Consider the following 13,832-nt stretch of genomic DNA (forward strand, 5'->3'; position numbering starts at 1 on the left):
ATAGAGAGCGGACACGTTTATTGAAGATCGAGTCTTATACTCTCTGAAGGAATAGGGAACGGACCCGTTTTTTGAAGATTGTTCGAGTCTTATACTCCCTGAACGAATAGGGAGCAGACACGTTTACTAAAGATTATTCGAGTCTTATACTCCCTGAATGAATAGGGAGCAGACACGTTTACTGAAGATTGTTCGAGTCTTATACTCCATGAATAATAGGGAGCAGACACGTTTTCTGAAGATTTTTCAAGTCTCACTTATCATGAAGTTGCAGTGGAATGGATTTCCCATGGAAACTGGTTGCCTTGGGACGAAAACTGGTGTCTTTAGTCTTTGTCTTACTGTTGTGGTATAACAGTAGACAAAGAGGGGCAGCTGTAGACACATGTTTTCGTCCGAGGATTTTTGCTATTATATTATAATTTTATTTTGGTTGTGTTATGTTATTTTATGTTATTTGTTGATAATTATATAGTAATGTAGCATGACAAATAGATAATAAAATATGGTATGGTGTCAGTTTTGAACTTTTTAAATATATATATTATATTATTATTAAGTTTAGTGTTACTTATTTTTTTTACATATTATATGATTGTAGGCCTAACAGAATGTTGATCCAACGGTCTGGATTTGCACGCATAAGATGCACGCCTGAAAAACTGCATGGATGTACCTGCAATAAACGGAAAAGAAAAGAAAGAAGTTCTCTCAGCCACGCATGGTTACATGGAAGTTATCAGGAGTTAACCAAAATAACCGTGAGCCTCGTTATCATGCACAGAACCGAAAAAACGAGGGGAAACCATTCGGAAAGGGGAGTGATAAAAACTGAATAAAACAGCTTGTTAGGGGGGCATTCATGATGAAAAAACCAGGGAAGAAAAATAGTGTAAAAAAAAACAAGGTTTTTTCTCTCTCATTCCTTCCAAGTTGACTGTCAACTTCGTCCTTCCTTATGCTTCTGATTGGCCATGAAAGAGGAATACATTGATCATTCATCCACTTTGTTCAAGTTTTGTGTTCTAGTTTGAAATGTATACCTACTGCCCCTGCAAACTCCGAAGGTTCTGGTGATCATGTCGTTGTGGATGTAAACTACCTGCCATCATTCAAAGAAGTTCCTGACGATGTGGATGTTCATGCATTTTGGGATGCTATTAAAAAAAGGCGGATTCGAAAACGGTGAAACCATGAAGTTCTCCTCTTCCCGTGGAGTCTCAAGAAAATGCAAAGCGGGTTCAGGTCCTTTCAAAACAAAAACAAAGCTAGTTTCTATCCTGTCAGAACAAAAGCAATGTGAGTTCGGATTTTAACTTTGTTGAAAATAAGAAGTACATGGTTTATTTATCGAGTCAATCTATGTTGTAGGTTTGGAAGTAATATACATGAAAGTTTTGAACTAAGGATGTACTGTTTCTATCGTAACCTGAGTTTAGAAAGTTTTCTTAGTTTGGTAACTTTTTTAATTGATATATGAACTCAAATTGATACATGTTGAGGTATGGTGTTATTTATGTTCCACTTTTGTCGGTTTCGGTGTGGTTTTGGCAGGAGATGATGGGTTGTTCCATGAAACATTATTATAATGCCTAAGTTTAACCATTTTAAAATATTGAGAATCCATTAGCATGTTTATAAGATATATATGTATATTTATATTAGTATTAACATGTGCATGTATTCTTTTAAATGCTTTTTTTAGGTTCAAACATTTATTCGAATATGTGATTTTATTTTTTAATTAATTTTGGTATGACATACTTTTTTTCATAAATTGTATGATGACCTCATTTGCATAACTCAACCTATTACATAATCGGATTAAGGGTAATACACTTTTATTTTAAAATTGTATTAAGTGGGCAGTCATAACTGATTTGAGGTCCGCTTTTAATGATTTTAAAATAAAAGTGTATCCCGAAAGTGAAACAAAAAAAAAATTGATTCGTCACCTAAAATTTGGGAATGAAAAAAAAAGAAATGTTCGTTTATTTAAATATATCGAGAAAAGGTTGTTATATCTTTAAGATCTGTCTCGATATTTGTAAATAATCGAACATTTTTATCTTTCTAAAATGACTTGGTAATTTTAATTTAATTCGTTTGAGTGTTCTTGAATGTTTTAAATTTACATTTTTGTTTTATGGGATCAAAAATCAAATTAACTTCGAATTTGTAAAGTTCATTGCAAAAACGTTAATTAATCGATTAGGTGCCGATTTAGGGCGTTGTGGGGATGCTAATCCTTCCCCACACGTAACCGACTCCCGAACTCGGATTTTGGTAACGCAGACCTCAATTTGTTGTTTTAATTAAAATTAATTTTTATTTAAAATGACAAAGCATTTTTGGGTGCCCAATCACACCCTAATCAAAGATTGGCGGCGACTCTTTGAACTGTATTTTTTCGATCATAAAGGAAATCTGAATTTTTTTCGAAACGAAAGGTTTTTTAAATCGCATTTGTTTTTAAATTAAAAATCAATTGAAAGAGATAAATTAAAAATTAATGTGGTTTTTTAAAATCTCACCTTTTTAAGGAAAAAATCGTTTTGACAAAATCAATATATAAACCTCTTAGGCAAGTCTAATAGAGAGATCTGAATTAAAAATCAATATATAAATCTTTAAACAAGTCTAAGAGAGACCTGAATTCTCTGGGAAGTGGGAACCACGCATCACTCATCGTTCTTAATTCATTACTCTTCATAAAACTACCGACTACAACTCTCCGCCTAAGCAAAAGGAGTAAACCACTTGTAACCGTCTACCATCAACACAAGTAAAAGAGTAACCTTTCCATCGATCAAAACCCAGAAATCAAATGAACGAAAACAGCATAACATGGGATTTCTCAACTAAAACAGCGAAGTTTTAGCAAGCTTCGTCTTCGACTGACATCATGGATATGCATATGCTTACGCATGTTCAGCTGTAAGTATCCCTTGATCAAAATAGGAATTCAATAAATAAATGTTCATTTCGGCTTAAAGTTAAAACAAATGTAATCAAATACTAGCATATACAAATACAATTACAAGACAATGTATTCACCTAGCACAGAATCTATAGGGAAAGAAGATACAAGCTGGTGTTTAGTAAGAATATTTGATTTTTAATGTATCAATAGTTACTGCCATTTTTTCCTGTTGGGTCCTAGCATGTTGAAGTCACCAACTTTACTCGTCACTTCTATTATTATCTATGAAACGAATGTGTTCATCACTGTTTTATCAGATGTTTAATTCATAGAAGCCATATATCTTATGAGGTAACCTATGGATCTGCATGTCCAGCAATTTCATCATCACTCGATCCGGCTTCTTCATCAGTTATGTCGTCATCGTCAGTCTCGTTGTCAGCTGTGGATTTTGTGGTGTCTTCTTTCTTCGCGTATCGCTCACAGTATTCTGCTTCCACACACAAAAAGACAGTAGTTACATCTAGGGATGGCAACTCAACCCGAATCCGACGGGTCCGACCCGACCCGATCGGGTCGGATTTTTTTAAAAAAAATTCGGGTTCGGGTCGGGTTTTTTTAAATGCACTGTTCGGGTCGGGTTTAAGGTAAAAAAATCCGACCCGACCCGACCCGAAAAATATATATAATTTTATCTTATATATTTAGGGATAATTACAATAATATCCCTCCATATATAATTTTTTTCAATTAAAGTCACTGTTTTCATTGAATTAAATTTTTTTTTATTATTATTTCGGGTCGGGTCCGGGTCGGGTTTCTAAGTCATATATTCGGGTCGGGTCAGGTCGGGTGAAACATTACTTTTGTCGGGTCGGGTCGGGTCACGGGTGGAGAACCCTTTCTTCTCGAGTCGGGTCGGGTGGCCCAAAAACCCGACCCGACCCGACCCATTGCCATCCCTAGTTACATCACTCGGCATAAAAAAGAGTACTTAACAACCACCCTCCATTTCTTACACACTCATTAAACCAATTCAATGTAATCACCTTTTACTTTTTGATCGTATTGCTTTCGATCCTTCATCATCAACGATGCTGCATCCCCGTTTAGGGGGTCTGAAGGGTTTGGATAAAGCAAGAGTTGTGGAAGGAAAACTTCAAAAATATTCAAGAGATCTGCAGCAACAGGAAAAAGAAATTGTATATAGCTCAGGTTCCTTTACAAATGCCAGGAAATTTTTTTTACTAATTTGTGGGAGAAGAAAGGGTAACAGTGCAAAAAATGTACAGGGACAGTGTAAATCTGTCAATCAAGAAAAACATGTTCTCCAGCTTATTAGTAAGCAATGGCAGTAATCCGGTGCTTACCAAACATTGGACTCCATGATTGGTTAATAACATCCAAGCATACAGAACCGGACCTGCAAATTATTTGAATATAGGGGAAAAAATCAGATTCAGTCACAACTTGAAACAAGAACCCGTGTGGTAAAAATCAGAAACACATGAAATCCATTAACAATTAATACAAGAGCATCTTAAGTGTTTTTTCTTAGCAAAACCGTTCCAAATTGTATATGGCTGACAATGTAAGCTCAAAGAAACCACTTTTGAAGATATTTAACGAATGAAAAAAAAAAACATCAGCAAAGAAACTGCAGTTTGTAAGAGTCAACTCTGAAACTGTAAATTCCTCACAGTTCATCAACATTTGGATGGAATATCTTGTTCACAAATCCAATAGAAGGAGACTTGAATGGATAAGCATCTGGAAGCTCAACCCGGATTTTCCAAACCCCACCTTCATAGAGACCTGTAAGCATTGAAATTGATACTATTGGAGGAAAAGTGGAAGGATAAAAGATGAAGAGAACTCCCCAAACAGAACAAAGTTTCAAAATCAAATCCCTTCCATAAAACAAAAGAAAAAGAGAGGTGTTGAGACAGATAAAGCTCTCTTTAGCATATATTATATTTAATCAAATTAACAATATATTTTCCGATTTATAAGCATATATAACACTATGGAGCAGTTCCCTGAAGGTCCTTAGTATTATATGGATGCAAATTTTGGGAATTTGATCACAAGTGTTTTGGTTGAATTTGTAAAGATAGATATTGTATCCTCTCTCTTAATAATAATAAAACCAGAGACTACCTGAAGTGCTTAAACATATGAATACTACGCGAGATGGATCATATCAAACACACAATCATAGAACACAAATTGAACAGATTAGTATAAGCATACTTTCTTTGGGACCATGAAACTTGACGTTGAATTCGTTGAGCCCATCATTTATTGTTTCCACATTGTAATCACTCATCATCCTAGATAAAATGAAAACGTAAGGAAGAAGAAAAGAAACGAAAAAAACCTAAGCAGCAACTGGACTAAAATCCAAATTTAGCAGCTGTTTCTAAATTCAGTAAAGCTTTCACGTAGTGGAAATGGAAAGAGTTCATTTGAATAAAGTAGTACCAAGAATTGAAATAATAAGAGATTTCTATCACCAGGCTTGTTAAAGTGGGAGGGAAGCTCTATCAAAATGCAATAAACTTGCCACTAAGTAAAGGTGAAATCTGAAAACCATTAACATATTTGTTGTTCACGGATTGCTTAATTGCGGAAAAGAAACAAAGCAGTAGCACAGACAGTTCAACTTCATGAGTATTTAATGAATACGGCCATTCAAGTTAACAATCCCATTCAAATTATAATCTTATTCTGCCCTGCACAGTCCATTTATCAGAGTATAAATGTTCCCATTCAACAAATTCAATTCCAGTTACCATCTTCACGGCAAATAGGATTGCCCAAAAAGACCATGGAAATATTATTTCAGCAAATGCATTACAATTGCAAACTATTCTCAACATCAAAATCCGGAAGAGAGAGAAATTGGATCATGTGAGCATAACACACTGCAAATATGAATATGTAAAATGTGTAAGAGAACTTACAACTTCATTACATCCATTTCTCTCCTCTTACTTGGGGAAGACATTTTCAGCCAATATTATGAATAACCAACTACCTGCAGAATATCAACAATAAAATTACTTCTTGCATTTTCTGCAAAACTAAAATTTATAAAATGAACGGGACATTTTCACGCTTCCTCTTCATAAAAAACATTTTAGAAGAACTAGTCTGATATGGGAGAAAAGGCACATATTAACTTGGAGAAACCTAAATGCTTCATTCTAAGAACCCTCAGATTTTATGTCGTGCACCAAAAATGCACATTGATGCAGATTTTATGGCCATACAATGCTTAGTTTTCCTTGTAAAAGATTCATACATGTTAAAGTCATAAGTAACAGAGGCAGATGACTGAAAGCGGTATGAATGTCTTACAGCATATTTGACAGAAAGAACATAAAATAGAAGAAAAATAATGCTAGCTTTTCAACTGATTTCAAATTCTCAAACAAGGATTATTGTCTTCTCTCAATCACTTAACAATAAAATTTACTGCTGGTTCACCATTAAAATGTAAACATTTAATGGTTTTTAATAACAAAAAGATCTAAAGATACGCGTAAATATCTGTAATTAGGAAAACAACTTCAAAGATATTTAGATCATAAGCTGATTGGATTGGTATATGACCCCGAACCAAAGAGGCAAGGTTGTGGAAATTTAGACAAGTTAGTTCATACACAGACTGACCAAATGAAAAGATCCAAACTTAGAATCTTCATATCCTTCTGATCCAAATCCATATGCGAAATATGTAAAGATAGAAGATTCAAGTCTACACTTCATTTCCCAGTAATCCACAGATATTCATACTGCTGCAAATCTAGCATATAAAATTCTTAGTTTGGAACACTGGAAATAAAAAGGGCAAAAACTTCAAATGCTGCTTTTAAGTGTCACAAACCCTCTAACCATAAAACAAATTGAACTCATCTCATGTATCAACAATTTTCCTATTTTTCTAGCATTGATTTTGATCCATAAATCAATATACAATCCTACAATGCAATATTCCAGTCTCGAAGTTGAAATCTAACGGTGCTGAAAGCAAGAATTTTGTGATCATTACCACAAACGGATAATAATGCCTCAACTTCTTTCCAACATTTCACTTTACAATACACATTTAAAGCATCAATCCTTAGATTTCACATTTACATTAGAATACTACGTATACAAATCTCGCTTATCCTTCATAAAAACTACCCATCATCCTGAGAATACAGCCCAATCGAAAAAGAGAAAAAGTACTAGAATCAGATATAAGACAGTTTTGAAAGGGAGAAATAAGGCATCTGAAACACACGCGCGCGCACACATATATATTATAAATAAACGAATTCATCATATTTTCATTCACATAACTTAAAATCTCAATAGAATGTAATAGATTTAATATCCATGGCCGAAAGCTGAAAGGGTATCCAAAAATTACAAAAAAAAAAACGATCGAGAAAAATGCTCCCTGATTGATCAGTTAAAGATAAAAAGGAGAAGAAAACCACGAATGAAAACAACGATGGTATCTTGCGTTTCAGCAAAGGGTAATTTACCTAAAATAAATTCAGGGAGAGGATTTCGACTGAAATCCTATAAACAGAGATTTCCAGAAAACCGAAAATGGAGAGGAAGATAAAGATGTAGGAGAAAGAAAGAAAGAAAACAGAAATAGAGAAAAGGGAAGAAAAGGAAGATGTTATATTCCGTATCGAAAATGTCGTCATATCTTCATGCCCACGTGCTGCATTCAAGTTTCTGTTACGTGGCAATGCATGGTTTCATTCACCACAACAATTTTATGCAGCCATGTAATATTCATATTTATTTTTTAGCTGAAAATATATTCTAATAATATTTTTATTAATATGGGTGAACACAAATTAATATTTATTTTAAAAAATATTATTCTTTAACATTAAATAATCATTATTTCTGACTTAATTTTTAAATTTGAGACCTTAAAAAATAATAAAAATAATCTCTTAACTATTAAAATAAATTAATTTGTATTATTTTAATAATTTAAATTAAAATTGTATATAATATACATTTATTATCATTATAAATAATTTTAAATCTTCTTAAATAATTTTTATTTTTCTCAAATAAATTTATATAACTTTTTTAAAAATTTTAACCCGTATAATATAAATAAAAAACATTTTTTTTACGTAATGTGACTTTATTTTATTTGATAAAAAATGTCAATTTAAAAATGAAAATTTGACGGAAGATGTTCAAATTAAGTGATTTTAGTGGTTAAGAGAATAATAATTATTTTTTGAGGTCTTAAGTTCAAATACGATGTCTGCAGACAATTGATTATCCCGTTTAAATTCAAACATCAAATATGCCCTTAGTAGAACCCTAAATCCCTCAACCCCTATACTCAATCGACCATATACCTTATCTATACATTCAATCTCATCTAAAAAAAATAACGAACATAACCCCTAAACACCTCTATATAAACCCAATGAGTTTAACATTTTTTTAAAAAGTTATATTTTTTTTTCTTTTAAAGATGTCGCTCGTAATAAACGTTACTTCCCAGTGAATTGATTATTTGTATTTTTTCATGACATTAAATGTAACACCCCAACCCGTAACTGACCCGAATACGAGTCTGAGATGTCGCATTGACTTTTAAAACAATATTCTTATAAAATATCAAAACATTTGAACTCATATTAAGAGAATACAATAATATACTATTAAATTATGCTTCATTATAAAAATTTGAAAAAAATACATACTTATGAATAGTACTATATGGTATGAACAGTACCGTGAACAATAATGAACAATACCATGAACAGTGCTACAGTGCATTGATGCACTAAAATTTTGAAGCAAAATTATGCATCGATGTACTGCTACAGTGACTTTCGTAAAACGTTCATAAAACTCGTAAAAACTTAACCGTTCATTACTATACATTTACATTTACATAAATACATTTAAAACATTACAAAACTTTATCATATGATTTTACAAACCGATTAGAACATATCGGATTTAAACCTTTATTTACATGCCAACCACTATCCTTATTACTAAATACATACTATACATTTCTTTTCTGATATGATCTTTGGAAAGGAGAACTGACTTGTCTTGCATAACTCTTATCAATCTTCCTCTTCTCAGAACCTACGCGTGAAACAATCACACGCTAAGTCATTGACTTAGTGAGGCATATAAAACATATAATATAACCATATAACATTTCATATTAACAAAATGCATACATCTGCAAATACTATCATTAATCCCTTTTACTTACCATATACACATCATATAACACATATATCACTACACTAAGGAATAAACATATCATCATATATCATTTCACAACAGAACACACATCATATCATATCAAATGATTTATTTACTCTCTTTAAAGTCTATGTATTAGCCCATATATACTTTTGAGAACTTAAGGTATGTGAGTACATTGAGGTTGTGCACAATTATGTTGTCGCCACAGCTCGTATAAATGTCCGGAAGGACCAGTCCATAGATTCCGAAGAACCTAGGTAATCAGTCCATATGTCACGAAGAACATAGGTAAACATTCCATATGTCCCGAAGAACATAGGTAAACAGTCCATATGTCTCGAATAACATAGGTAAACAGTCTATATGTCCCTAAGAACATAGGTAAACCCTCGACCCTTGGCATGCCAACTATACCCCTAACTCTCATATCACATAACATGGGCATAATCATTTATAACAGTTCACATTACTTATTCATATCCTTTATCTTATAAACACATATATTTTCTTTTCAGTCACGTATCACATATACGTGTAATCATTGATCTTATAATCACATGTTCATTCTCTTCTGTCACATACCACATGTATGTGTAAACATATATTTAATATCATATAACACGTTTCACAAATGCATGTATTCACATAGATAATTTCATATGACTTTTATCATTTCTCATTTGTTCATGTAACCTTACATGTCATATCAAGTAACATATATCATATGTTGTATTTTCACGTAAGCATGTAAATCATGTAACATAAATAATACATCCATTTCTATGTACTAATGCACACATAGTAATCACATAACATTTTATAAGTTACTTCTTACCATAGTAACTCCATCATTGGCTCATCGCAAGCCAATGTTTGATCAATCACATAAGTGCAATTTAAATTGCACTCACCTTAGCCTTGCTTTGATTTGATCCTAATTCTTTGATTGTTCCGGAACTTGTTTAGGCTCAATATCTGCATAAACATAAATTCAGATACGATTATCAAAAGCCTAAACCTTATAACTTGATGTTAATAACTCAAGCTAGTTTAATGAACCAAAATTTCATTTTCCCTTTAGGGGTCTATCGATGCACTATGGGTGCATCGGTACACAAAATAGCTTCAAAATTCCCATGCATCGATGCACCCTTTAATGCATCTATGCACCTTCAAAAATTATCTTAGTGCATCGGTACACACTCATAGTGCATCGATGCACCTGCCCAGAATAAATTATTTCATCCGAAAATCATCAACACTTCACCCAAATTTTTCATGTATAAAATCCTTATTATGCTACTAAATTCATCTATAACAAGTTTAACAATTCCTATCATTCCAACACTTATAATCTTCCATATTTCATCCAAATTCTTAAGGCTAAGGATCATACCAAAATTTCCATGTTATCCAAACTTTGATTTAACACTTATAACTCCTTATTCACACCTATGACAAGTCAAATTTAGTTTCAAATTCAACTTATCAACTCTTTTCCAAGAATTCACTTAAAACCCAATTTTCTTTAATATTTTATAACTTCTTCATCTTTTGATTTTAAGATAACTTAAGCTTTCCTTAAGCTTAGTTATCATCTAATGATCAAAACTCACTCTTAAAATTAACAAATAATCAACTAAATAGAAAACTCACATTTGCTCTAGCTTGAGCATTTTGAAGAAGAGAAGAAGATGAAAAAGAGAATTGTTTGGAGACTTATCTCTTCAATCATACTCCACGTTGGTATTATAATACCCAATTATTATTATTTAATTATTTTCCTTGTTCAATGACTCATTTGCCCTTTGACTCCTTTAATAATTACTAAAAACTTTCAGGAAATATCTCCACATAAATCATTGAACTATTCAACTATTCTACTTTAATCACCAAATTCTAAAATTTTACAATTTGATCACTAACCCGGTATTGAGGATGTTACGTTAACCTTCATCCAGGAATAGTAAAACATATTCTCTCAAACTGAACTCAAATCTTATAAGACTATAATAAATAAATTAAGATAAAAAAATTTACCAACTTTATTAGACGATAGTGATGAAATTAAGTTAGCTCATTAGTATTATATCAAAATCTTCGGACTTTGTAAGTCTCTTTGTTACAACGTCATTTACATGTAGATCGTTATGTTAATACTATAATCATTACATTGATATTATGAATTGTTATATTAATATATGCGTGAGTCTCAAAACTTATAATTTTAAAGCGACTGTTTTAATTTGGTGTCGCTTAATGTAGTGATATTAATAATTGAATTTAATAAGAAAAAAAGCTGGATGAATTCAAATCATAAAGCGATAATAATAAATTGGATTCAAATATTACAAAAAATGTATATATTTACCAATTGCAACCCCTAAACAACCACCCGAGCAAATGTACTTGTCCCTGGCCTCGCCTCGTTCTTTGTTGTATGGGAAACAAAGATTCTCAAAGGTGTTGCCATACAACTCTGAACATGTATTAGGTTCATCTAAAGCTGAAGACAGAATTCTAAAAGAACCGCTCAAAGTTAGTTCCGGACTTATCACGCTAGCATTTAAGAACGAAGGTTGTTTCGGACGAGGAAGTATAATTCACATTCGTTAGCATTTGAACGACGTCCGACATCGATGGTCGTATTGCGACCGAAGGTTGAGTGGACAACAGCCAGACTAGAAGTGCGGTCGACGCTTCTTTCTCGTCGAACTTGCCTTCTAAACCAGAGATCAATAGCTTATGTGATATTACCTGCCTTGTATTGCTTCCAAACCTGATAGGAAAAAACACAGTCTATTTGTTGTATGGTTAACATTGACATGTACGTTCAAGACTTTCGTATGCAAGACTAATAGACATCTCACCCTGTACAAAATAGAACTCGAACCCTCCGAGAAGATGTTGGTTTTCCGACCTGTTGAAATCTCGAGAACTAACACCCCGAAAGCGTAAACATCTACTTTCTCTGTTAGTTGTTCTCGAACGAGGTATTCTGGTGATATGTATCCTCTACAACATACATACTTGTTTTCATATTTGTAATTTATATTGATTAGAAAGAAAGTCACTATGATTTTGGCATGTCATCGAAATCGAATATCTTACAGTGTCCCTGCAATTGTGGTACTGACATGGGATTTATCCGAAGCAACGCAACGAGCAAGTCCGAAATCGACAATCTTGGGAAAGAGATTCTCATCGATGAGAATGTTGCTGGCTTTTATGTCTCAGTGAAGGATTTTCACTTGAGAACCTCCATGAAGGTATGGCAGACCTTCAGCTAAACCACATATGATGGTTAACCTCTGTGTCCAGTTTAGAATCTTTGTGTTGTTCTTAGCTGCATCAAGTGATGACAACAGTAAAAAATCTACGAAAACAAATCGCCATTAATATGATCATAAAGAAATTTAAGTTTACCAAAAAGGATTTTATCTAAGCTCAAATTCGGCATGTATTCGTAAACCAGAAGACTCTCTGTTCCTTCGATGCTGCATCCCAATAGCCTTACAAGGTTCTCGTGTTGAATGCCACTGATCAAAGTTACTTCATTAAAGAACTGATCTATCCACTTGCGTGTATTGAAGAATAATCACTTGACTGCAACAACTTCAGCATTTGGTAGAATTCCTTTGAACACTGAGCCTGCTACTCCTTGGCCTAATTTCCTCGATTCGTCGAAAAACTAAGTCGCCTTTTCAAGCATTTTGTACTTGAAATTTAGACTCGTATTGTTTCCGGTGTCCCGGACCTCCTCTAGGTCGATTACCCCTATGACAAGTAAACAGAAAATAGTATAAAAAAAGTAGAAACATGGTTTAATCATGTTTTATATGATGTTGTGTATGTATGTATGTATGTATGTATGTATGTATATACACACACACCCCTTGTTTCATTTTGGATAATTTCTTGTAGCTTACTAAAGCAATAATGACAGAAAGAACAAGGAATGAAATCCCAGATAAAGCCATTCCAAAGGTGAGCTAATTTATAAACCCTGCAAAACATAATTACAAGAATCATGATCCAACATGAAGAAGAACTTCCATAGATGAAGATGAAGATGAACAACTTAAAAGGCAACTCAATTTTTACCTTTTTCGTCCTCTGTCTTCGAATCATTATTAAATAATCTATTGGTTGAATACCTCATATAGCACGCTGTATACAGAGCCTTGCCTTCTGCTCCGGGGTCACACTTCCTCAACTGTATCTCGGCATCGGTCAAGAACTTTTTGCAGAAATTACTATCGATTTTCTTCCAACACTGTGTCAATCCGTAAACGGTAACCACCATTCATTTCGCTTCCGTTACCCCGAACCTACCCTTCCCCATCACCGCCTCTTTCACTTCCGCGATCACATGATCCAACTTGCTTTGAAAATCCTGACGCATGTATGTATCGTTGAAATCACCCGTAGGCAAGCCACATTCGACGTAATCGTAGTTCAGATTGACCCCTTTGTCGTAAAACTGATAATGATCGAATCGATAAAAGCATTGATCGAGATGGATCCAGCCAGACATGGCAGGTATGCACCATTTAAGTTGTTCCCCGGATGAATTGAAACACCGTTCACAATTGAGCGGAGTCACATCTTCATAGCATTGCGCAAATCTAAAAATATT

At 33.4% G+C, this 13,832-nt stretch overlaps 1 protein-coding gene and 1 pseudogene across 2 annotated transcripts; both read right to left on the reverse strand.

Annotated features, from left to right (window-relative positions):
* Positions 1 to 2,948: 2,948 nt before the first annotated feature.
* On the reverse strand, positions 2,949 to 7,560 carry LOC120204565 (ubiquitin-conjugating enzyme E2-23 kDa-like). Of its 2 annotated transcripts, XM_039204624.1 has the most exons (7): positions 7,465 to 7,560; positions 5,890 to 5,963; positions 5,177 to 5,256; positions 4,624 to 4,738; positions 4,294 to 4,346; positions 3,973 to 4,101; positions 2,949 to 3,413 (listed from the first exon to the last, which is right to left on the reverse strand). In XM_039204624.1, the coding sequence occupies exons 2-7, from the start codon at positions 5,931 to 5,933 to the stop codon at positions 3,280 to 3,282; spliced, it is 555 nt and encodes a 184-aa protein (XP_039060555.1). In that variant the 5' UTR covers positions 5,934 to 5,963; positions 7,465 to 7,560; the 3' UTR covers positions 2,949 to 3,279. The 2 variants fall into 2 exon arrangements, with proteins under 2 accessions (XP_039060555.1, XP_039060556.1); XM_039204625.1 differs by lacking the exons at positions 5,890 to 5,963; positions 7,465 to 7,560 and adding an exon at positions 5,676 to 5,860.
* Positions 7,561 to 11,541: 3,981 nt separating this feature from the next.
* On the reverse strand, positions 11,542 to 13,499 carry LOC120204648 (annotated as a pseudogene).
* Between the last annotated feature and the right edge of the window lie 333 nt (positions 13,500 to 13,832).

The sequence above is a fragment of the Hibiscus syriacus genome, unplaced genomic scaffold, assembly GCF_006381635.1.
Source record: "Hibiscus syriacus cultivar Baekdansim isolate YM2019G1 unplaced genomic scaffold, ASM638163v2 tig00011079_pilon, whole genome shotgun sequence".
NCBI classification, from domain to species: domain Eukaryota; kingdom Viridiplantae; phylum Streptophyta; class Magnoliopsida; order Malvales; family Malvaceae; genus Hibiscus; species Hibiscus syriacus.

What these genes read in the sequence shown, in the direction of transcription:
- LOC120204565 (XM_039204624.1), bottom strand. Translation starts at nt 5,933, where the DNA reads ATGTCTTCCCCAAGTAAGAGGAGAGAAATGGATGTAATGAAGTT. An exon ending in GTTTCATGGTCCCAAAGAAA is followed by an intron (nt 4,739 to 5,176) that starts GTATGCTTATAC and finishes CAATGCTTACAG; the next exon opens with GTCTCTATGAAGGTGGGGTT. An exon ending in ATACGATCAAAAAGTAAAAG is followed by an intron (nt 3,414 to 3,972) that starts GTGATTACATTG and finishes GTGTGGAAGCAG; the next exon opens with AATACTGTGAGCGATACGCG.